The sequence below is a fragment of the Coregonus clupeaformis genome, chromosome 24 (assembly GCF_020615455.1).
Source record: "Coregonus clupeaformis isolate EN_2021a chromosome 24, ASM2061545v1, whole genome shotgun sequence".
In the NCBI taxonomy this organism is placed as follows: Eukaryota; Metazoa; Chordata; class Actinopteri; order Salmoniformes; family Salmonidae; genus Coregonus; species Coregonus clupeaformis.
In genome coordinates, this window is record NC_059215.1 from 4,806,292 (window position 1) to 4,831,053 (window position 24,762).

General features: G+C 43.6%; 1 protein-coding gene across 1 annotated transcript in view; it reads right to left on the reverse strand.

Annotated features, from left to right (window-relative positions):
• Positions 1-24,762, reverse strand: part of LOC121538117 (IQ motif and SEC7 domain-containing protein 2) — a 231,534-nt gene that overhangs the window by 29,288 nt on the left and 177,484 nt on the right. The window contains exons 3-5 of the mRNA XM_045206791.1: positions 2,644-2,950; positions 1,369-1,668; positions 1-536 (exon numbers count right to left, since the gene is read on the reverse strand). The exon at positions 1-536 is cut by the window's left edge and continues 60 nt beyond it. Of these exons, the coding sequence (XP_045062726.1) occupies positions 1-536; positions 1,369-1,668; positions 2,644-2,950 (1,143 nt within the window). The remainder of the gene's footprint in view (positions 537-1,368; positions 1,669-2,643; positions 2,951-24,762) is intronic.

Genomic DNA, 24,762 nt, shown 5'->3' on the forward strand with positions numbered 1-24,762 from the left:
CTACCTATCGAACCTCTATCCGAGCGGTCACTCATATCAACAGAGCTGTCGCTAGGTGGATCGATGGTCAGCAGGGGCAGGTGAGATCCTCTCAGGCTGTGGTCTCTACACTCTGTACAGGGGGTGCTACGTCGGCTGTTACTGCTGCCCCCTCCCTCTGTTTCCCGGCTGTCCTCGCGGCCCCCCACCCCAACGCCACCCACTCCAGGGCTCCAGTACTCTGTGTCGGTGCTGCTGGGGACGCGGTCCAGGAACAGGGGTGAGGAGGGGAGCCCGTCATCAATGTAGAGGGTCACGTCGCTGTAGGAGGTGGCTGTGCTGTCCTCGTGCATGCTCTGTCTCTCTCCTCCTCCTCCTCCTCCTCCTCTTCCTCCGCCCCTCTGTCTGTCTCCCTCCCTCGGTCTCCAAACACACTCTCCAAAGTCGTCTGCCACCACCCCTGTCTCGCCTCCGTCACCTTCCTCCTCCTCCTGAGAGTCTTCTACAGCAGACTGACAGGTCAGGACGTCATCGATGGAGTCAGCCAGGGACTTCACCTAAAGGGTGGATAAAGACAGATGTCGGATGTAGTGATCATAATATAATATCCGTATCTAGAAAAACCTAAGTTCCCCAAAGACTGGACCTGAAACGGTGTACGAACGATCATACAAGAGGTTTTGTAATGATTCCTACGTCGAAGATGATGAAAAATATTTGTTGGTCTGATGTGTGTATTGAGGAACAACCTGACGCCGCACTTGAAGCACTTATGAAACCGCTTCTTCCGGTTACTGACAGGCATGCGCCCCATCAATAAACTGACTGTTAGAGCTGCCAAATCCCCATGGATAGATGATGAATATGAAAAACTGTATGGCTGAGAGGGACGCGGCAAAGGCAGTAGCAAATACGTCTGACAACACAGCAGACTGGCAACCGTACAGTCAATTGAGAAATAACGTAACTAAACTAAACAAAAAGAAGCAGAAACTAGGTTTAGTTGTAGATGTAGTTACTGTATCACAGTAGCTGGATAGATTGAGAATGTGAAAGCGAATCACATTAATTATTTACAACTGGAAAAGGTACATTCTCTTAAGAGATTGTGTATGCTTGCTCTGGCTGTCTGGAAGTATATTTCATGGCAGTGGAAGAAGTTGTAGTGATACACTCTGTAACTGTCCCTCGTAAGGCTGGTTTCCAGAACACAATTCTCCTGGGCTCAACGGAAAATCTCCAGTACTAATATGTGTCTGGGAAACCAGCCCATAGTTTCCTCCCTTTTACTGCAAAATAATTAAATCTGACCTAAATATCGCTTGTCATTAAAATGCTTGACGTCTTACCAAGATAAATGATCTTAGTGCAGCCCCCTGTTCCTCTCACCTGTTTGGAGAATGTCTCGTCCAGGTGTGTGTACTCCTCTCTGTCCCCCTGGCACTGTGAAGGAGACCCAGCCTCCATCTCTTCATCACCAGGCTGGCCCTGGCCCTGCCGTTGGTCAAACGAGTACTGCAGTCTCATGTTAGACAGGATGATACGGCGAGTCATTCGGCTCTCAGAGGCAGAGCTTCTCAGCCGCTCAAAGTTCTTGTTCATGCGGTACTGACGGAATGCCGTCTGGATGGTGCGCGCCGCCCGCCGACTCAGGAAGTAACCGCCATACTTCCTCTCCAGCATCTCCACCTGACAGGAAACAGGAAGTGGAGATGACCAATGAGAAAGTGGGAGAAAGTGGAGAGGACCAATGAGGGAGAAGGAGGAAGTGGAAAATATCAATCAGAGAGTGGGAGGAAGTGGAAAGGACCAATGACAGAGTGAGAGGAAGTGGAAAGGACTAATTAGAGAGAAGGGGGAAGTTGTGAGGACCAAATACAGAGTGGGAGGAAGTAGAAATGACCAATCAGAGTAGAGGGAAGTGGACAGGACCAATGACAGAGTGGGAGGAAGTGGAAAGGACCAATCAGAGAGTAGGGGGAAGTGGAGAGGACCAATGACAGAGGGGGAGGAAGTGGAGGGGACCAATGAGAGAGCTGGAGATTAGGGGAGCTTTGTGAGGGAATATTGCCATAGCAACCCTATAGAAATTGGTCATTTCTATAGCCTCTGTTTGAAAATATGTTATTTTGTTTCTGTTGGAAAGGACCTGAACCAGGGTTATGTTCACTAGTTTAACTTCATTACGTCACACAGAATCAGAACACATAACAATATAGAATACAACATCAGAAATCTAAATCAGCCAAACTATTCATACATCACTACTGTATGCAATCATTATATCGTAGTAACAAGCATAGACTATAATCTGCTGCATTACAAATGGAGAAAGCCTTGTATACATTCTTCTCCCGTGGGTCCGTGGAGAACTCATAGTTGTCAGACAGGGCTTTGTACCTCTATAATAATATAATAACAATAATAATATAATATAAAATAATAATAATAGTATTAATAATAATATGCTAACCTTGTCCTGTAGATCTGTGGAGAGCTCATAGCTGTCGGACAAGGCTTTGCGCCTCTATAATAATAATGTAATAATAATATGATAATATGCTAACCTTCTTGTCCTGTAGATCTGTGGAGAGCTCATAGCTGTCAGACAAGGCTTTGCGCCTCTATAATAATAATGTAATAATAACATGATAATATGCTAACCTTCTTGTCCTGTAGATCTGTGGAGAGCTCATAGCTGTCGGACAGGGCTTTGCAGCGCTTGTTGTCCTCCACCTCCTGCTTCCGCAGCGCCAGGCTGGCAGGCTGGTGCCGGGTCCTCTGGGCCCAGGCCAGTGAGGCAGGACTGGGGGGAGCCACCGGGGGTCCCTGGGGGTGATGGTGGGATCGGGGGCCCGGTGGGCCAGGGCCACTGCTGTAGCGGTGATCAGAGGAGCTGCCCAGGTAGGGCCCCTGGCTACAGGTGATGTCGGAGAAACTGCCCGTGTCGCCACATGGAGTCTCTTCCACACTGGGGGGGGAGAGAGAGAGAGAGAGAGAGAGAGAGAGAGAGAGAGAGAGAGAGAGAGAGAGAGAGAGAGAGAGAGAGAGAGAGAGAGAGAGAGAGAGAGAGAGAGAGAGGACAGTGTATTTAACAATTGTGAACAGTGAAAGAGAGGGTAGGGAGGATATCAGAGGATAACCTTAAATCCTATCATTAAAGTGCTTGACCTGGGGTATCATTATAGACCTGGGGTATCATTATAGACCTGGGATATCATTATAGACCTGGGATATCATTATAGACCTGGGATATCATTATAGACCTGGGATATCATTATAGACCTGGGGTAACATTATAGACCTGGGGTATCATTATAGACCTAGGGTATCATTATAGACCTGGGGTATCATTATAGACCTGGGGTATCATTATAGACCTGGGATATCATTATAGACCTGGGGTATCATTATAGACCTGGGATATCATTATAGACCTGGGATATCATTATAGACCTGGGGTATCATTATAGACCTGGGGTATCATTATAGACCTGGGGTATCATTATAGACCTGGGGTATCATTATAGACCTGGGGTATCATTATAGACCTGGGGTATCATTATAGACCTGGGGTATCATTATAGACCTGGGGTATCATTATAGACCTGGGGTATCATTATAGACCTGGGATATCATTATAGACCTGGGGTATCATTATAGACCTGGGGTATCATTATAGACCTGGGGTATCATTATAGACCTGGGGTATCATTATAGACCTGGGATATCATTATAGACCTGGGGTATCATTATAGACCTGGGGTATCATTATAGACCTGGGGTATCATTATAGACCTGGGATATCATTATAGACCTGGGGTATCATTATAGACCTGGGGTATCATTATAGAGCTGGGGTATCATTATAGACCTGGGGTATCATTATAGACCTGGGGTATCATTATAGACCTGGGATATCATTATAGACCTGGGATATCATTATAGACCTGGGATATCATTATAGACCTGGGGTATCATTATAGACCTAGGGTATCATTATAGTGCTGGGGTATCATTATAGACCTGGGGGTTTTCAGACATCAGATTGTAAGATAAACACACCAAATAAACACTTCTGATAAATTCACCGTCCTGGACTCATAGCAGAGCAGCAACACAACACAACCACCATTTAGTTGGTACCAGGGGAAAGCTGTACAGTGAGGGAAAAAAAGTATTTGATCCCCTGCTGATTTTGTACGTTTGCCCACTGACAAAGACATGATCAGTCTATAATTTTAATGGTAGGTTTATTTGAACAGTGAGAGACAGAATAACAACAACAAAATCCTGAAAAATGCATGTCAAAAATGTTATAAATTGATTTGCATTTTAATGAGGGAAATAAGTATTTGACCCCTCTGCAAAACATGACTTAGTACTTGGTGGCAAAACCCTTGTTGGCAATCACAGAGGTCAGACGTTTCTTGTAGTTGGCCACCAGGTTTGCACACATCTCAGGAGGGATTTTGTCCCACTCCTCTTTGCAGATCTTCTCCAAGTCATTAAGGTTTCGAGGCTGACGTTTGGCAACTCGAACCTTCAGCTCCCTCCACAGATTTTCTATGGGATTAAGGTCTGGAGACTGGCTAGGCCACTCCAGGACCTTAGTGTGCTTCTTCTTGAGCCACTCCTTTGTTGCCTTGGCTATGTGTTTTGATTCATTGTCATAATGGAATCGACCCATTTTCAATGCCCTGGCTGAGGGAAGGAGGTTCTTACCCAAGATTTGACGGTACATGGCCCCATCCATCGTCCCTTTGATGCGGTGAAGTTGTCCTGTCCCCTTAGCAGAAAAACACCCCCAAAGCATAATGTTTCCACCTCCATGTTTGACGGTGGGGATGGTGTTCTTGGGGTCATAGGCAGCATTCCTCCTCCTCCAAACACGACGAGTGGTCATGGCTCACATCAACAGCATAATCCCAGAAACCCTAGACCCACTCCAATTTGCATACCGCCCCAACAGATCCACAGATGATGCAATCTCTATCGCACTCCACACTGCCCTTTCCCACCTGGACAAGAGGAACACCTACGTGAGAATGCTATTCATTGACTACAGCTCAGCATTCAACACCATAGTGCCCTCTAAGCTCATCACTAAGCTAAGGATCCTGGGACTAAACACCTCCCTCTGCAACTGGATCCTGGACTTCCTGACGGGCCGCCCCAGGTGGTAAGGGTAGGTAACAACACATCTGCCACACTGATCCTCAACACGGGGGCCCCTCAGGGGTGCGTGCTCAGTCCCCTCCTGTACTCTCTGTTCACCCATGACTGCATGGCTAGGCACGACTCCAACACCATCATTAAGTTTGCCGACGACACAACAGTGGTAGGCCTGATCACCGACAACGATGAGACAGCCTATAGGGAGGAGGTCAGAGATCTGGCCGTGTGGTGCCAGGACAACAACCTCTCCCTCAACGTGACCAAGACAAAGGAGATGATTGTGGACTACAGGAAAAAAAGAGGACTGAGCACGCCCCCATTCTCATCGGCGGGGCTGTAGTGGAACAGGTTGAGAGCTTCAAGTTCCTTGGTGTCCACATCACCAACGAACTATCATGGTCCAAACACACCAAGACAGTCGTGAAGAGGGCACGACAAAGCCTATTCCCCCTCAGGAGACTAAAAAGATTTGGCATGGGTCCTCAGATCCTCAAAAATTCTACAGCTGCACCATCGAGAGCATCCTGACTGGTTGCATCACCGCCTGGTATGGCAACTGCTTGGCCTCTGACCGCAAGGCACTACAGAGGGTAGTGCGTACGGCCCAGTACATCACTGGGGCAAAGCTCCCTGCCATCCAGGACCTCTATACCAGGCGGTGTCAGAGGAAGGCCCTCAAAATTGTCAAAGACTCCAGCCACCCTAGTCATAGACTGTTCTCTCTGCTACCGCACGGCAAGCGGTACCGGAGTGCCAAGTCTAGGTCCAAAAGACTTCTCAACAGCTTCTACCCCCAAGCCATAAGACTCCTGAACAGCTAATCATGGCTACCCGGACTATTTGCACTGCCCCCCACCCCATCCTTTTTACGCTGCTGCTACTCTGTTAAGTATTTATGCATAGTCACTTTAACTCTACCCACATGTACATATTACCTCAACTACCTCAACTAGCCGGTGCCCCGCACATTGACAATGCAACGGTACCCCCCTGTATATATAGCCTCCCTACTGTCACTTTATTTTACTGTATATATAGCCTCCCTACTGTCACTTTATTTTACTTCTGCTCTTTTTTTCTCAACACTTTTTTGTTGTTGTTTTATTCTTACTTTTTTTGTTTAAAATAAATGCACTGTTGGTTAAGGGCTGTAAGTAAGCATTTCACTGTAATGTCTGCACCTGTTGTATTCGGCGCATGTGACCAATAAAATTTGATTTGATTTGATTTGATTTGAGTTGAATTGATGCCAAAGAGCTCCATTTTGGTCTCATCTGACTACAACACTTTCATCCAGTTCTCCTCTGAATCATTCAGATGTTCATTGGCAAACTTCAGACGGCCCTGTATATGTGCTTTCTTGAGCAGGGGGACCTTGCGGGCGCTGCAGGATTTCAGTCCTTCACAGCGTAGTGGGTTACCAATTGTTTTCTTGGTGACTGTGGTCCCAGCTGCCTTGAGATCATTGACAAGATCCTCCCGTGTAGTTCTTGGCTGATTCCTCACCGTTCTCATGATCATTGCAACTCCACGAGGTGAGATCTTGCATGGAGCCCCAGGCCGAGGGAGATTGACAGTTCTTTTGTGTTTCTTCCATTTGCGAATAATCGAACCAACTGTTGTCACCTTCTCACCAAGCTGCTTGGCGATGGTCTTGTAGCCCATTCCAGCCTTGTGTAGGTCTACAATATTGTCCCTGACATCCTTGGAGAGCTCTTTGGTCTTGGCCATGGTGGAGAGTTTGGAATCTGATTGATTGATTGCTTCTGTGTACAGGTGTCTTTTATACAGGTAACAAGCTGAGATTAGGAGCACTCCCTTTATGAGTGTGCTCCTAATCTCAGCTCGTTACCTGTATAAAAGACACCTGTGAGCCAGAAATCTTTCTGATTGAGAGGGGGTCAAATACTTATTTCCCTCATTAAAATGCAAATAAATTTATAACATTTTTGACATGCGTTTTTCTGGATTTTTGTTGTTGTAATTCTGTCTCTCACTGTTCAAATAATTCTACCATTCAAATTATAGACTGATCATGTCTTTGTCAGTGGGCAAACGTACAAAATCAGCCGGGGATCAAATACTTTTTTTCCCTCACTGTAACACAGATGGACCTAGAAGATGAGAATGACTGACTGGGGCCATGTGCAGGGATAATCGCTTCCATTTTGTCGCTGACTTCTCATATTGCTGCCGCTAATGTCCCAGTGGCTTTGGAAGTCATATTTTAAGTAATCTAATTTCTGTTCCTGTAACTCCCCTGAATGCCTCTGTCAATCCAACAGCTATTGTCAATGCATCCATGAACCAGAGTTTTACTCTTAGAACTGAAGGCGGTGAGCCCTAGTAGGAAGCTCAGCTCAAACATAAATATCACTGTCATGGCTACACCACCGGTCAAAAGGTTTAGACACACCTACTCATTCAAGGGGTTTTTCTTTATTTGTACTATCTTCTACATTGTAGAATAAAAGTGAAGACATCAAAAACTATGAAAAAACACATATGGAGTCATGTAGTAACCCCAAAAAGTGTTAAACAAATCAAAATATATGGGGGTGGGGGGGGGGGGTGAATAGTTATGCACGCTCAAGTTTTCAGTTTTTTTTTTGTCTTATTTCTTGTTTGTTTCACAAGAAAATATATTTTGCATCTTCAAAGTGATAGGCATGTTGTGTAAATCAAATGATACAAACCTCCAAAAAAAAATCTATTTTAATTCCAGGTTGTAAGGCAACAAAATAGGAAAAATGCCCAAGGGGAGTGAATACTTTCGCAAGCCACTGTACAGCCTAAGAAACAAGGTTCATGAACTTGCCAGTAACAGATAACATCCATATACTGACTATCTCCGAAACTCACTTAGACAATACCTTTGATGATACAGTGGTAGCAATACATGGTTATAACATCTACAGAAGAGACAGAAATGCTTATGGAGGAGATGTTGCTGTTTATATTCAGAGTCATATTCCTGTAAAGATTAGAGAGGATCTCATGTTAAATACTGTTGAAGTAATATGGCTACAGGTTCACCTGCCTCACCTAAAGCCCATTCTGGTGGGAAGCTGCTATAGACCACCAAGTGCTAACGGTCAGTATCTGGATAACATGTGTGAAATGCTTGATAATGTATGTGATATCAACAGAGAGGTATATTTTCTGGGTGACTGGCTTTCATCAAGCTGCCCACTCAAGAAAAAGCTTCAAACTGTAACCAGTGCTTGCAACCTGGTTCAGGTTATCAGTCAATCTACCAGGGTAGTTCCAAACGGCACAGGAATGAAATCATCCACATGTATTGATCACATCTTTACTAATGCTGCAGAAATCTGTTCTAAAGCAGTATCCAGATCCATCGGATGTATTGATCACAATATAGTAGCCATATCTAGGAAACCCAAAGTTCCAAAGACTGGGCCTAATATAGTGTATAAGAGGTCATACAATAAGTGTTGTAGTGATTCCTACAGTATGTTGCAGACGCTGCACTTGACACATTTAATGAAATTGCTTATTCCAGTTACTAATAAGCATGCACCCATTAAGAAAATGACTGTAAAAAAAATGGTTAAATGTGAGAGGGATAGGTATGTTGGAAGTACTCAGCTGTCTGTTTAAACTCCTAGCACACAGCTCAGACACCCATGCATACCCCACAAGACGTGCCACAAGGGGTCTATTCACAGTCCAGAACAGACTCCGGGAAATGCGCAGTACTACATAGAGCCATGACTACATAGAACTCTATTCCACATCATGTGTAATGATGTCATGTCATAGTATTGTGAGGACAGAGGAAGAGTTAAGAGATGAGTGGTTTGGGGCCATGAAGTCTACATTCATTATGTCAAGGTAGATTAGTGATGTTTAGGATAGCATGAGTGATGTTTAGGATAGTGACTTGGGGTAAAGAGTGATGAACATCAAAGACAGGGAGTGCCCATGGAGACTTGCCAGATGTTTGCCAGGAAGAGGGTAATAAAGGGTATATAAGGTAGAGTGTCTTCTTTGTTCAAGAGTTCAACTGACGAAGGGCAAAGCCATGTCCGTTGATTAGATGAACCCACGAGCTCGTGATTCAATAAATACTTGATAGGAAATCTCCACAAAGTGTCTAAGTATATCCTTGCATCCTTGATTCTTTGATACCTGAGAAACTCATCATAACATCATGTAACTACTGCAAGCAGTAAAATTAGATTTAAAAAACAGATAAAACTACACCTGGTGATGTAGTGGTGATGTACTGGTGATGTACTATTGATGTAATGGTGATGTAGTGGTGATGTAATGGTGATGTACTATTGATGTACTGGTGATGTACTGGTGATGTACTATTGATGTAATGGTGATGTAGTGGTGATGTAATGGTGATGTACTATTGATGTACTGGTGATGTAGTGGTGATGTAATGGTGATGTAGTGGTGATGTAATGGTGATGTAGTGGTGATGTAATGGTGATGTACTATTGATGTACTGGTGATGTACTATTGATGTAATGGTGATGTACTGGTGTTGTACTGGTGATGTAGTGGTGATGTAGTGGTGGTGTACTGGTGATGTAGTGGTGATGTACTGGTGATGTACTGGTGATGTAGTGGTGATGCTATGTGATGTACTGGTTCATTTTATTTATAGTGTGATGTTCCTTAATGTGTCTGGACCCCAGGAGAGTAGCTGCTGCCTTGGCAGGAACCAATGGGGATCCATAAAAAAACCCAGGAAGAGTAGCTGCTGCCTTGGCAGGAACCAATGGGGATCCTTAATAAATACTCATAAAAATAGAGTCACATGTTGTTGGTGAGTCACTACTGCTAAGAGAGAGGCACTATGCAGGCGGGGGGTGAGAGAGAGAGAGAGAGAGAGAGAGAGAGAGAGAGAGAGAGAGAGAGAGAGAGAGAGAGAGAGAGAGAGAGAGAGAGGCTATAATTCAGGCTACAATGTAGGCCTAATGACAATCGCAGAATGTCATTACATTACACAGAGGTGTTTTGTAACAGATATCTGTTTCCATTCATCAAACTGCGGCTGCACAGTGCCCTGTTGGGGTTTGGATGCTGACATTATTTTGTGAGAGGACGAACGTGAGCTGGTAGCCTACAGGAGCGCCTTTATTAAGTGATTGATTGACAAACAGATGAAAACATCATGACTGGTTGTGTTTATGCCACATTAAAACGTATTGCATGTTAAAAGTGATATGACTTATCTTTACTAGGCCCACGGAGATCGTATATGAAATCAATAAGGATTCTATAGGTTACACATAGGCTATAACAAATGTTTTTTTTTTATGTGTTTGCACGCTTGGGTATCCCATACCGGTAAGAAATTAAATATACTTTCACCCCTGTATAATAGAGTTATGAATCAGAACCCTATTCTCTCTCCTCTGACAGTAGAGTATTCCCTGTTGTCAACTCCTTTATTCTCTCTCCTCTGACAGTACAGTATTCACTGTTGACAACTCCTGTATTCTCTCTCCTCTGACAGTACAGTATTCCCTGTTGTCAACTCCTTTATTCTCTCTCCTCTGACAGTACAGTATTCCCTGTTGTCTACTCCTTTATTCTCTCTCCTCTGACAGTGAAGTATTCCCTGTTGTCAACTCCTTTATTCTCTCTCCTCTGACAGTGAAGTATTCCCTGTTGTCAACTCCTTTATTCTCTCTCCTCTGACAGTACAGTATTCCCTGTTGTCAACTCCTTTATTCTCTCTCCTCTGACAGTACAGTATTCCCTGTTGTCAACTCCTTTATTCTCCCTCCTCTGACAGTACAGTATTCCCTGTTGTCAACTCCTTTATTCTCTCTCCTCTGACAGTACAGTTTTCCCTGTTGTCAACTCCTTTATTCTCTCTCCTCTGACAGTACAGTACTCCCTGTTGTCTACTCCTTTATTCTCTCTCTTCTGACAGTACAGTATTCCCTGTTGTCAACTCCTTTATTCTCTCTCCTCTGACAGTACAGTATTCCCTGTTGTCAACTCCTTTATTCTCTCTCCTCTGACAGTACAGTATTCCCTGTTGTCTACTCCTTTATTCTCTCTCCTCTGACAGTACAGTATTTCCTGTTGTCTACTCCTTTATTCTCTCTCCTCTGACAGTACAGTATTCCCTGTTGTCAACTCCTTTATTCTCCCTCCTCTGACAGTACAGTATTCCCTGTTGTCAACTCCTTTATTCTCTCTCCTCTGACAGTACAGTATTCCCTGTTGTCAACTCCGTTATTCTCTCTCCTCTGACAGTACAGTATTCCCTGTTGTCAACTCCTTTATTCTCTCTCCTCTGACAGTACAGGATTCCCTGTTGTCAACTCCTTTATTCTCTCTCCTCTGACAGTACAGTATTCCCTGTTGTCAACTCCTTTATTCTCTCTCCTCTGACAGTACAGGATTCCCTGTTGTCAACTCCTTTATTCTCTCTCCTCTGACAGTACAGTATTCCCTGTTGTCAACTCCTTTATTCTCTCTCCTCTGACAGTACAATATTCCCTGTTGTCAACTCCTTTATTCTCTCTCCTCTGACAGTACAATATTCCCTGTTGTCAACTCCTTTATTCTCCCTCCTCTGACAGTACAGTATTCCCTGTTGTCTACTCCTTTATTCTCTCTCCTCGGACAGTACAGTATTCCCTGTTGTCAACTCCTTTATTCTCTCTCCTCTGACAGTACAGTATTCCCTGTTGTCAACTCCTTTATTCTCTCTCCTCTGACAGTACCGCATTCCCTGTTGTCAACTCCTTTATTCTCTCTCCTCTGACAGTACAGTATTCCCTGTTGTCAACTCCTTTATTCTCTCTCCTCTGACAGTACAGTATTCCCTGTTGTGAACTCCTTTATTCTCTCTCCTCTGACAGTACAGTATTTCCTGTTGTCAACTCCTTTATTCTCTCTCCTCTGACAGTACAGTATTCCCTGTTGTCAACTCCTTTATTCTCCCTCCTCTGACAGTACAGTATTCCCTGTTGTCAACTCCTTTATTCTCTCTCCTCTGACAGTACATTATTCCCTGTTGTCTACTCCTTTATTTTCACTCCTCTGACAGTACAGTATTCCCTGTTGTCAACTCCTTTATTTTATCTCCTCTGACAGTACAGTATTCCCTGTTGTCAACTCCTTTATTCTCTCTCCTCTGACAGTACAGTATTCCCTGTTGTCAACTCCTTTATTCTCTCTCCTCATACAGTACAGTATTCCCTGTTGTCAACTCCTTTACTCTCTCTCCTCTGACAGTACAATATTCCCTGTTGTCTACTCCTTTATTCTCTCTCCTCTGACAGTACAGTATTCCCTGTTGTCAACTCCTTTATTCTCTCTCCTCTGACAGTACATTATTCCCTGTTGTCTACTCCTTTATTTTCACTCCTCTGACAGTACAGTATTCCCTGTTGTCAACTCCTTTATTTTATCTCCTCTGACAGTACAGTATTCCCTGTTGTCAACTCCTTTATTCTCTCTCCTCTGACAGTACAGTATTCCCTGTTGTCAACTCCTTTATTCTCTCTCCTCATACAGTACAGTATTCCCTGTTGTCAACTCCTTTACTCTCTCTCCTCTGACAGTACAATATTCCCTGTTGTCTACTCCTTTATTCTCTCTCCTCTGACAGTACAGTATTCCCTGTTGTCAACTCCTTTATTCGTCTGTCCTCCTGTCTGAAGCCCTGAACCTAACAGCTTTACAGAGGAGAGGCCATGAAGGGCGTACCCGGGTTCACAGCAGAAGAGGAGTTAACAGAAACAGCTGCCGGCGAGAGGTTGTGGTCAGAAGTCAGTCAGTCAGAGAATAGGATTGTGCTGTTTCAGCCTAATGTACCTGTTTTCACGTTCCAAAGGAAAGGCCATGAAAGGGCAAAGGCAAAACATGAATCACTCAAGAACAGCAGGAGTCCACCATCCTGTCTCTGACCAATCAGCATGCATCACGGAGGAGCTGTCTGTCTGTCTAGTTGGCCTGTACACAGCCTTCAGTCAGAGGAGCTTTCTGTCTGTCTGTCTGTCTGTCTGTCTGTCTGTCTGTCTGTCTGTCTGTCTGTCTGTCTGTCTGTCTGTCTGTCTGTCTGTCTAGTTGGCCTGTACACAGCCTTCAGTCAGAGGAGCTTTCTGTCTGTCTGTCTGTCTGTCTGTCTGTCTGTCTGTCTGTCTGTCTGTCTGTCTGTCTGTCTGTCTGTTTGCCTTTCTACAAGGACACAGGGTCAGTGTGTGATCTGCTGTAGTTACTTAATAATTCAGAGTGATTAATTGAGTGGACGTGTGGTCTGGTTGGTTAATTAAAAGTGCAGCTCATCAGGCTTACTGGGCAGCAGGCTTCCTCTGTCTCTCTGTCAACACCATCTGGAAACAGCTGCATGGTTTAACCCATTGTTTCCTAACCCAGTGTCACGATCGTCGGTAAGAGAGGAGGACCAAGGCGCAGCGTTGAATGCGAACATATTTATTATAGGTGATACACGATCAAAACAACAAAACGATAACGTGACAGTCAACGGTCTAACACAAACCAACTAGAACAAGATCCCACAAAACACAAAGGGCAAACAGACAGTTTAAATATGGCTCCCAATCAGAGACAACCAGCCACAGCTGACACTCGTTGCCTCTGATTGGGAGCCACTCTGGCCAACATAGAAATAGCACAACTAGAACTCCCGACATAGAAATACGACACATAGAATGACCACACCCTGGCTCAACATATAGAGTCCCAGAGCCCGGATGTGACACCCAGTCCTCATATCCACAGACTTATTGGACAGCAGGCCTCCTCCTCTGTCAACACCAGTCGGTCTGGTCTGGAAACAGCTGGTTTGACCCAGACTGATAGTGATCCGTAAGTTTTCATCAGAGCTCCTGGTGGTGTCTGTATATTATCGGACAGCGGGCCTTTCTCTGTCAACCAGGGGTCGGAACCAAAATTAGTTTAGTTCTGAACAGAACCATTATTGTTTTCCTTCCGTTCCACTGTTCCGACCAGCAAAATAAAGTTCTGAACCGGTTAGAACCCCAAAAAAGTAACAGCTTATATGATTGATTTATTTTCCTTTTTAAACCCCACAGAATTATACCTACGGAGGAGCGGCTTCTAAGGAACTTTTGAATGTCTTCCAACTTCCGAGAGTTGGCGTAGACCTTTCCTGCAGTCAAATGACCAAATCACCCACTAGTGGCCTCTTGGGTGGAATGTTATTAATATTTGTCTTATTGTCATAATTAATACACTTCTTTGTTGTTGTTTTTAACGCTGAAACTCTGGTGTTTCTATGTCAAACGGTATTGTTATATTTCAGTCTTCTGTGATGTATCTAAAGTGTAATATTGGGATGCAAACTCAAAATGTAATACATTTCAACTCTATATCTGACATGGTACAGGTGTCTTCTTTTTTTTTAAAGCCCATAACCATGTGTGTGAGGTGTATACTTTTGTTTCAAAGTAGATTTGTTTAAGACTACCAAGAAACACTGTGTGACCATGACAAAGGTTAACGTTGGAGCAGAGCTAGCTAGCAGCTAGCTAACAAGCTTGTGTGAGCAGAGCAGAACCAGAATTAAAATAAAAACACATCTTATCTTATCTTTTTGTAGTTAATAAATCCAATGTGAAAATGTGATAACAATAGTATCCTTAACTAGTATAGAAAAAGTTAATCCATTCTTGTCTAATAAAAAATCTCTTCCTAATTTCTGAATCACGCTTGGAACGTCAGTAGGCTACAGTAGCCTATGCTTCAGAGGGGGAGGGGCATGAGGAGGGGGAGGGGGAGGGGCAGGGGGAGGGGCATGATGAGGGGGAGGGGCAGGTAGCCTACACACACACCTACTGGCAATGATGTCTGGAATACGTTTCTGAGTGACAGAGTGAGGGACTGCAGGCCGACACTGGAATAGGTTTCTGAGTGACAGAGTGAGGGACTGCAGGCCGACACTGGAATAGGTTTCTGAGTGACAGAGTGAGGGACTGCAGGCCGACACTGGAATACGTTTCTGAGTGACAGAGTGAGGGACTGCAGGCCGACACTGGAATAGGTTTCTGAGTGACAGAGTGAGGGACTGCAGGCCGACACTGGAATATGTTTCTGAGTGACAGAGTGAGGGACTGCAGGCCGACACTGGAATATGTTTCTGAGTGACAGAGTGAGGGACTGCAGGCCGACACTGGAATATGTTTCTGAGTGACAGAGTGAGGGCTTCGCATAGGCGCTTTGTTGCATTTTTTTTGGTGGGACTGAAACAAAATGCCCAGAATGTAAAAGAACGTTATTAACCGGCTCCCATCTTTTAAAATAATGGTTCTGTTCCGTAACAGTATAGATCACTTTCATTCCCGGTTATGATTCTGTTCCTCAAAAAAGTTTGTTATTTTCTGGTTATGTTCCTTGAACCGGTCCCAACCCCTGCTGTCAACACAGGCTGGTCTGCTCTGGTGGACAACAACAGGGTTCCCCAACCGTATTTGGCAGGTAGCTTAGTGGTTAAGAGCGTTGTGCCAGTAACCGAAAGGTCGCTGGTTCTAATCCCCGAGCCAACTAGGTGAAAAATCTGTCGATGTGCCCTTGAGCAAGGCACTTAACCCTAATTGCTCCTGTAAGTCGCTCTGGATAAGAGCGTCTGCTAAATGGCGTAAATGTAATCAAGGTTTGAAATGATTGTTTTAGCCAAATATTAGATATTTTTGGGCTTCTTGTTATGTTCCGGTCCCCCGACCATCCGTGGCTGAATGTAGTTGGGGACCCCTGGTTTAACCCATCACTGGCTGCTGGTATTGATCATTGATTCAATGACGTAAGATTCACATGACATACAGTATTGTAATGCACTATAGGCTGATACAGTACTGTTTATCACTTCACAGCACTGTTTATCACTTCACATGCTAATGCTAATCATGGATTGTATCAAAGCCATATACAGTGTACAGCAGAGGCATCATGCCCATTAGGGGGCAGAGGGGCATGTGCCCCCTCATATTTGTCCTGTTAAAAAAAGTCCTGTATTTTTTTTTTTGTTACATTTTTGGTTGTTGTTTCTCTGTAAGACTACTAGCCACCTAGCAATTTTATGAAGTTGGCTTTAGCTAGCCCAGATAGGTTCCCAATCTCCCAACCTCACAATTAGCTATCATGAAGTCATTTCAGGCTATCAATCAAGTTAGAGTAGCTATCTTATCTAACTACCATAGCTGGCATGTCTGCTGGCAAGGTTGGTAGACTTTAGAAAAGCAATACATTACTAAATGTACTGAATAAGACTCACATTCCTTTCAATCTTTTACCTAGATTTTTTCAGACATGCGGAGAAGCATATTTTGTTTCTTTAAAAAAAGAACCATCAGGTATGCTTAGAAGTAAAGAAAACGAATATAATATAATGAAGCATAATGATTATGGCTTTAGATTGCAGGAAAAAGCTGTTTCAGGTGTTTGAAAAAGGCTAAATTCTCCAACTTACAGACAGGCATTGCACCCCCTCCGGACTACCCCCGAACCATCCATGTACTTTGTGTCCCCTCACATTTTTAGGGTGCATGACGCCCCTGGTGTAATTTTACAGCTGCACCATTGAGAGCATCCTAACTGGTTGTATCACCGTCTGGTATGGCAATTGCACCGCCCGCGACCAAAAGGCCCTACAGAGGGTGGTGCGGACGGCCCAGCGCATCACTGGGGGTGAGCTCCCAGCCATCCAGGAGGTACATGCCAGGCGGTGTCTGAGAAAGGCCTGAAAAATTGCCAAAGACTCCAGCCACCCGAGACGTGGTCTGTTCTCCACGCTCCCGTCCAGCAGGCGGTACCGGTGCATCAAGGCTCACACCAACAGACTCCTAAACAGCTTCTATCCCCTGGACATAAGACTGTTAAATGGATAGCACCTACTGCTCTCCCTCTCCAACAGACTATGCACAGACTATCCACACTGACTCTATGCCCATCCAAAGGTCTCTCTCTACCCACTCAGACACACGCCTTCACTGTCACTCCTACTCACACACACCCTCACTCACACCCTCACTCACACCCTCACTCACACACTCATATACTGATGCCACAAACACACCCTCAGACATACACTGCTAAAATAATTATAGATTAAATGTAATACTCCATTACGCTGCTGTTCAATGATTATTGATAATTGTCATTACCATTAGTATATGTCTATTTATCCTGCTACGGGTCACTATTACTCCTGTTTACATGTATATCCTAATACCAGTCACTTCTTATGTACAATCCCACCTCAACCACTCCAGTACCCCTGCACATTGAATAAGGTACTGACGTTGACCTGTATATTCAACCACTCCAGTACCCCTGCATATTGAATAAGGTACTGACGCTGACCTGTATATACAACCACTCCAGTACCCCTGAACATTGAATAAGGTACTGACGCTGACCTGTATATCCAACCACTCCAGTACCCCTGCACATTGAATAAGGTACTGACGTTGACCTGTATATACAACCACTCCAGTATCCCTGCATATTGAATAAGGTACTGACGCTGACCTGTATATCCAACCACTCCAGTATCCCTGCATATTGAATAAGGTACTGACGTTGACCTGTATATACAACCACTCCAGTACCCCTGCATAGTGAATAAGGTACTGACGCTGACCTGTATATAATTGCATTATATTGTTTGTGTGTTTTTTTACATTATATTTTCTATTATTATCTATATTATTATTATTATTATTATTATTATTATTATTATTATTATTAATATCACTACATTGTTGGGAAATCGCTCTCAAATAGGAATTTCACTGTACTGTTTTACACGTTGTATCCTGTGCATGTGGCGATAAAAATGTGAAACTTGAAACTAGAAACTTGAAATTCTATTTACTAGATCTGTATTGTCCCCGACGGGTGAATCAGGAAAGCAGCATGGTTAAAAGAGCAGTATGCTTTAGCCCATCATGCTTTAGCCCATCATGATTTAACCCATCATGCTTTAGCCCATCATAATTTAACCCATCATGCTTTAACCCATCATAATTTAGCCCATCATGCTTTAATCCATCATGATTTAGCCCATCATGCTTTAATCCATCATGCTTTAACCCATCATAATTTAACCCAGTGACATCAGTGATGTTCAGGTCGGAAAGTCGGGGCTATAGAAAGATGCCTGAGTGTCCAACATGGAATTCCAAGTTGGATGACCGTTCAAAGCTATTTTTCCCAGTCGGATCTAACTTTTTTCCGAATTCCCAGATCAACGAATTCCCTGCTCTCTCTGACCAGAGAGAGGGGACACTGTCTTCAACCTGATGGCAAAACTTGAGTAGCACCACAGCATCCACAAATTCATGTTGTTCCTATGACCAGAGAAATTGAAATATTCCTCCATATTAAAATAGACACAATGAGCTGCTAATAATAATTAAAACGCAGGGCTATTGATACACTTGGCTACTCATTGCAGCTGCAGCGCAAGTGGAAGTAGGGAGAAACGCATTTTATGTTTTGTAATAGTGTTGAATAAAAAAAGTGTTCACAGTGTTGAACAAAAAATTCAACATGAATTCACTCATGAAAACAGCAGCTCTTTGTTGTATTCTTTGACAGTCTCTCTCTGGTCACGGTTTTGAAAGTTATGAAAGCTCAGGTATGCTAGTATCAAACTTTGCTGTGGTCGGGGGTCGTGGAAGCTGTAGGCGTGGTGATTTGAGCTATCCGATTGGCCAGCGCAGTAGGCACACTCAATTTAGCCACAGATCTTCCGGTCTGACGGGTAGGCGGAGTTTGTCTTTTCAGACAAATGAAATGGTTAAAAATGGGAACAGTGTGGAATGGTGTAAAGCTCGCCGCCATTGGACTTTGGAGCAGTGGAAACGCGTTCTCTGGAGTGATGAATCACGCTTCACCATCTGGCGGTCCGATGGACAAATCTGGGTTTGGCGGATGCCAGAAGAACGCTACCTGCCCAAATGCACTGTGCCAACTGTAAAGTTTGGTGGAGGAGGAATAATGGTCTGGGGCTGTTTTTCAAGGTTCGGGCTAGGCCCCTTAGTTCCAGTGAAGGGAAATGCTACAGCATATAATTACATTCTAGATTATTCTGTGCTTCCAACTTTGTGGCAACAGTTTGGGGAAAGGCCCTTTCCTGTTTCAGCATGACAATGCCCCCGTGCACAAAGCGAGGTCCATACAGAAATGGGTTGTTGAGATTGGTGTGGAAGAACTTGACTGGCCTGCAAAGAGCCCTGACCTCAACCCCATCGAACACCTTGAATTGGAGCTCCATATTAATGCCCATGATTTTGGATTGAGATGTTCGACGAGCAGGTGTCCATATAATATGAAATCAACATACTGATGCTGGCCTTTTTGATTTCCCATTGGTTCTGGGAACGAAGCAATAAGTGAGAACTGAAGTGAACATTTCGCCTGTTCTGGGAACGTACATTTTTAGGTTGCAGGGAAGTTCTGAGAACGCTTTACTATGGTTCACTGAAAGTTTTCCTGTGAGGTTTTATTAACATTCCGAGAATGGAAATTATAGGTTATTTGAAGGTAACTAAATAACTTTCTGAGAACATGTTTCAATAAGACTTTTAATAACACTACTAGCTTAGGTTAAATATTTTGAACTCCAAGCACTCCAAGCACAGATAGGACACATTGAAATGTATTTGCTTAAGCTTTAATCATGCAAACACATTTATTTTTTATTCTGGCACAGTGTCAGTGAGATTTGAACCTATGATCTTCTGTTCTCTATCCATGGAATTAGTTAGTTTTAACGCATACAAAGCTGTTCATTTTAGTCTATTCAAACAGACCCCATTTCAAAGGAAACAAGAACTCATTAAGACCAGGTGTGGCCAATTAGTGGGCGTGGCCAACACACCTGAACACACTTAACTTATTATTATTATTATATTATTATTAACAAGATAGAGGAGAGAGAGAGTTTTGTTGATGCTGAGAACGGAATGTATATGTTTTTAAATAACATTCTTAGAACGTTCGGTGAATGTCACTAATGTTTTCTTGTGGTGTTTATGGAAAGTTTTCTTAATGTTGTGAGAACGTGAGGAAACCTGCAGAAAACGTTATGCTGAAGTACTGAAATTCCCTGAAACACATGGTTCTCAGAACGTTATGTGCTAGCTGGGTATGTATTGTACAGAGGAGGCTGGTGGGAGGAGCTATAGGAGGACAGGCCTCATTGTAATGGTTGGAATAAATGGAATGGAGTCAAACGTGGTTTCTATATGTTTGATGTGTTTGATACCGTTCAATGTATTCCATTCTAGACATTACAATGAGCCCATCCTCCTATAGTACCTCCCACCAGCCTCCTCTGGTATTGTACAACTAAAATGTAGGCTAAACACCATGCCAGCATCAGAGTAGGCTAAACACCATGCCAGCATCAGTGTAGGCTAAAAACCATGCCAGCATCAGTGTAGGCTAAACACCATGCCAGCATCAGAGTAGGCTAAACACCATGCCAGCATCAGTGTAGGCTAAACACCATGCCAGCATCAGTGTAGGCTAAACACCATGCCAGCATCAGTGTAGGCTAAACACCATGCCAGCATCAGTGTAGGCTAAACACCATGCCAGCATCCGTGTAGGCTAAACACCATGCCAGCATCAGTGTAGGCTAAACACCATGCCAGCATCAGTGTAGGCTAAACACCATGCCAGCATCAGTGTAGGCTAAACACCATGCCAGCATCCGTGTAGGCTAAACACCATGCCAGCATCAGTGTAGGCTAAACACCATGCCAGCATCAGTGTAGGCTAAACACCATGCCAGCATCAGTGTAGGCTAAACACCATGCCAGCATCAGTGTAGGCTAAACACCATGCCAGCATCAGTGTAGGCTAAACACCATGCCAGCATCAGTGTAGGCTAAACACCCTGCCAGCATCAGTGTAGGCTAAACACCATGCCAGCATCAGTGTAGGCTAAACACCATGCCAGCATCAGTGTAGGCTAAACACCATGCCAGCATCAGAGAAACAACATACAACAGCAGTATCAGATTGTCTCTGAAATCTGTCCCTTATGTCTCTGAAAATCTGAGTTGTTGACCAATAGTGTTACTGTAAAGTTAACCTCCAATCAGATATCAGACCTACATGATGTAATCACAACAGAACTGCTTCTCAGAGGTGTGACAATGGGAGGGGTGGGGGGAGAGATAACACAGAGAATGCTGAATTCCTAAGACAACATTGAGGAAACTCTTGCATCCAGTTGATAAGAAGAGTCCCTTCTGGGCCACCCTACATGATCCTCCCTTGAACACATCTGATTCTGGATCAGACAGAAATGTTCAAAACCGGACCGCCAGCACTGTAGTCACTGTAGACAATCTTCAGACCAGCAGTTCATGCAGTATATTTTAAATTAAAACTTTCAAACTCTCCTACCTTTGAGAGAAAATAGATTATCCTTGAATATGAGACAATAAACAAAGAACCAGAATTTTTAAGAACAATTATTGACGTTAATACATCAAAACAACTTTAAAGCAACTGCTTTCATAAGCAATTTGAAAATTACATTTTTACATTTTTAGCAGACGCTCTTATCCAGAGAGACTTACAGTTAGTGAGTGCATACATTTTACATACTGGCCCCCCGTGGGAATCGAACCCACAACCCTGGGTTTACAGCACACCAATGGGTTTTTTTCTAAGGCCATTTTGTGGGAAACAAGGCAATGACTTGTCATAACACACAGATCTATACATTCAGATGGACAGCCATATGCGCCACACATAGGAAAACAAACTATTCCTTCTGTCTTTACAGGAGACGTTACTCTGTATACATCAAATAAATATAGCAACCTACATAGCCATCACAAATGGATATAGAAATTACTTGGGTTGCAAAGGAAGAAATGATTCACACATCATCTGCAAATATTCAACATCCAATGTTTTAGGATAAAGCTGCAAGTGGAATCGAGACGGTCTGCCACTCCCTGAATCCAAACACGTCTGCGTCGATGACCGCTTCTATGTCAAGAGCTACAAAGCCTAACTGAATTGTGGGATGGCAGGCTGTCTAAAATGTGCAGGAGGATGTCCTCAAGCCTAGATTCCAACAGCGCCTGACCAGATGCCCTTCCTTTTTACAGAAATCACAACAACGCTTTGTGGGTTATTTTGGGATTAGCCTCTGTACCTGTCCCGATAGCTGCATGAATGAATGAATTACATGTTATTTTCGTGTCAAATCGCCAGTTGGCAACCCCGTCCCTTATGGGATTAATTGACACATAAACAAATACTAAAATAATTCACTGTGATAATTCAGTGATAATTATTCCGGCTGCAATAGGGACTATTTTAGTAGCATCCATCATTCCTTCAACTCTGACCAGTTTCCCAGTCCCTGCCGATGAAAAACATCCCCAAAGCATGATGCTGCTTCCGCCATGCTTCACTGTGGGGATGGTGTTCTCGGGGTGATGAGAGGTGTTGGGTTTGCGCCAGACATAGCGTTTTCCTTGATGGCCAAAAAAGCTCAATTTTAGTCTCATCTGACCAGAGTACATTGTTCCATATGTTTGGGGAGTCTCCCACATGGCTTTTGGCGAACACCAAACGTGTTTGCTTATTTTTTTTCTTTAAGCAATGGCTTTTTTCTGGCCACTCTTCCGTAAAGCCCAGCTCTGTGGAATGTACGGCTTAAAGTGGTCCTATGGACAGATACTCCAATCTCCGCTGTTGAGCTTTGCAGCTCCTTCAGGGTTATCTTTGGTCTCTTTGTTGCCTCTCTGATTAATGCCCTCCTTGCCTGGTCCGTTAGTTTTAGTGGGTGGCCCTCTCTTGGCAGGTTTGTTGTGGTGCCATATTCTTTCAATTTTTTATTATTTTAATGATTTAATGGTGCTCCGTGGGATGTTCAAAGTTTCTGATATTTTTTTATAACCCAACCCTGATATGTACTTCTCCACAACTTTGTCCCTGACCTGTTTGGAGAGCTCCTTGGTCTTCATGGTGCCGCTTGCTTGGTGGTGCCCCTTGCTTAGTGGTGTTGCAGACTCTGGGGCCTTTCAGAACAGGTGTATATATACTGAGATCATGTGACAGATCATTTAACACTTAGATTGCACACAGGTGGACTTTATTTAACTAATTATGTGACTTCTGAAGGTGATTGGTTGCACCAGATTTCATGTAGGGACTTCATAGCAAAGTGGGTGAATACATATGCACGCACCACTTTTCCGTTATTTATTTTTTCGAATTTTTTTGAAACAAGTTATTATTTTCATTTCACTTCACCAATTTGAACTATTTTGTGTATGTCCATTACATGAAATACAAATACAAATCCATTTAAATTACAGGTTGTAATGCAACAAAATAGGGCAAACGCCAAGGGGGATGAATACTTTTGCAAGGCGCTGTATCTCCCCAGGAACATAAGAGAAAGAACAATGAATCTAAGACCCATTCATAAGAATCTGAGTTGTTTGGATTCAAAATCTGAGTAGTTCACCAATAGTTTTACTGTAAAGTTAACCTCCAATCAGATATCAGACCCACATGATGTAATCACAACAGAACTGCTTCTCAGAGTTTTTTTTTTTTTCACCTTTATTTAACCAGGTAAGCCAGTTGAGAACAAGTTCTCATTTACAACTGCGACCTGGCCAAGATAAAGCAAAGCAGTGCGATAAAAACAACAACACAGAGTTACATATGGGGTAAAACAAAACATAAAGTCAAAAAATACAACAGAAAATATATATACAGTGTGTGCAAATGTAGTAAGTTATGGAGGTAAGGCAATAAATAGGCCATAGTGCCAAATAATTACAATTAGTATTAACACTGGAATGATAGATGTGCAAGAGATTATGTGCAAATAGAGATACTGGGGTGCAAATGAGCAAAATAAATAACAATATAGGGATGAGGTAGTTGGGTGGGCTAATTTCAGATGGGCTGTGTACAGGTGCAGTGATCGGTAAGCTGCTCTGTCAACTGATGCTTAAAGTTAGTGAGGGAGATAAGAGTCTCCAGCTTCAGAGATTTTTGCAATTCGTTCAAGTCATTGGCAGCAGAGAACTGGAAGGAATGGCGGCCAAAGGAGGTGTTGGCTTTGGGGATGACCAGTGAGATATACCTGCTGGAGCGCAGACTACGGGTGGGTGTTGCTATGGACAACGGGGGGTTGGAGCCCTACAATATTTTTGCATGGATGAAAGTATTTTGGTTTTTGTCCTCAGGTGGAAGTATTAAATAGTATTAATTTACTTGTAAATACAGCGTGCAGAACACATTACAGGCACCATGAGCATAAGTAAATCATTCTAGACGTTGTTCTTGACCCCGTTTCACACTGGCTATTTTGGCACAGAGTTTTTGGGGGTTAACACTGAAAAGTCGGTGCTAACCCTTCTCCTGGAACAGGGCCAGGTAGCCCTGCGCTAAGGTTGGTGCTAGCCCACTTCAGAATGTGCAAGTGTGAACACTTGCTTAGCCCGGGCTAAAATCTCCCTTAGCCCAGGGCTAAAATCGCCCTTATCCCAGGGCTAAAATCTCCCTTAGCCCAGGGCTAAAATCTCCCTTAGCCAAGAGCTAAAATCGCCCTTAGCCCAGAGCTAAAAT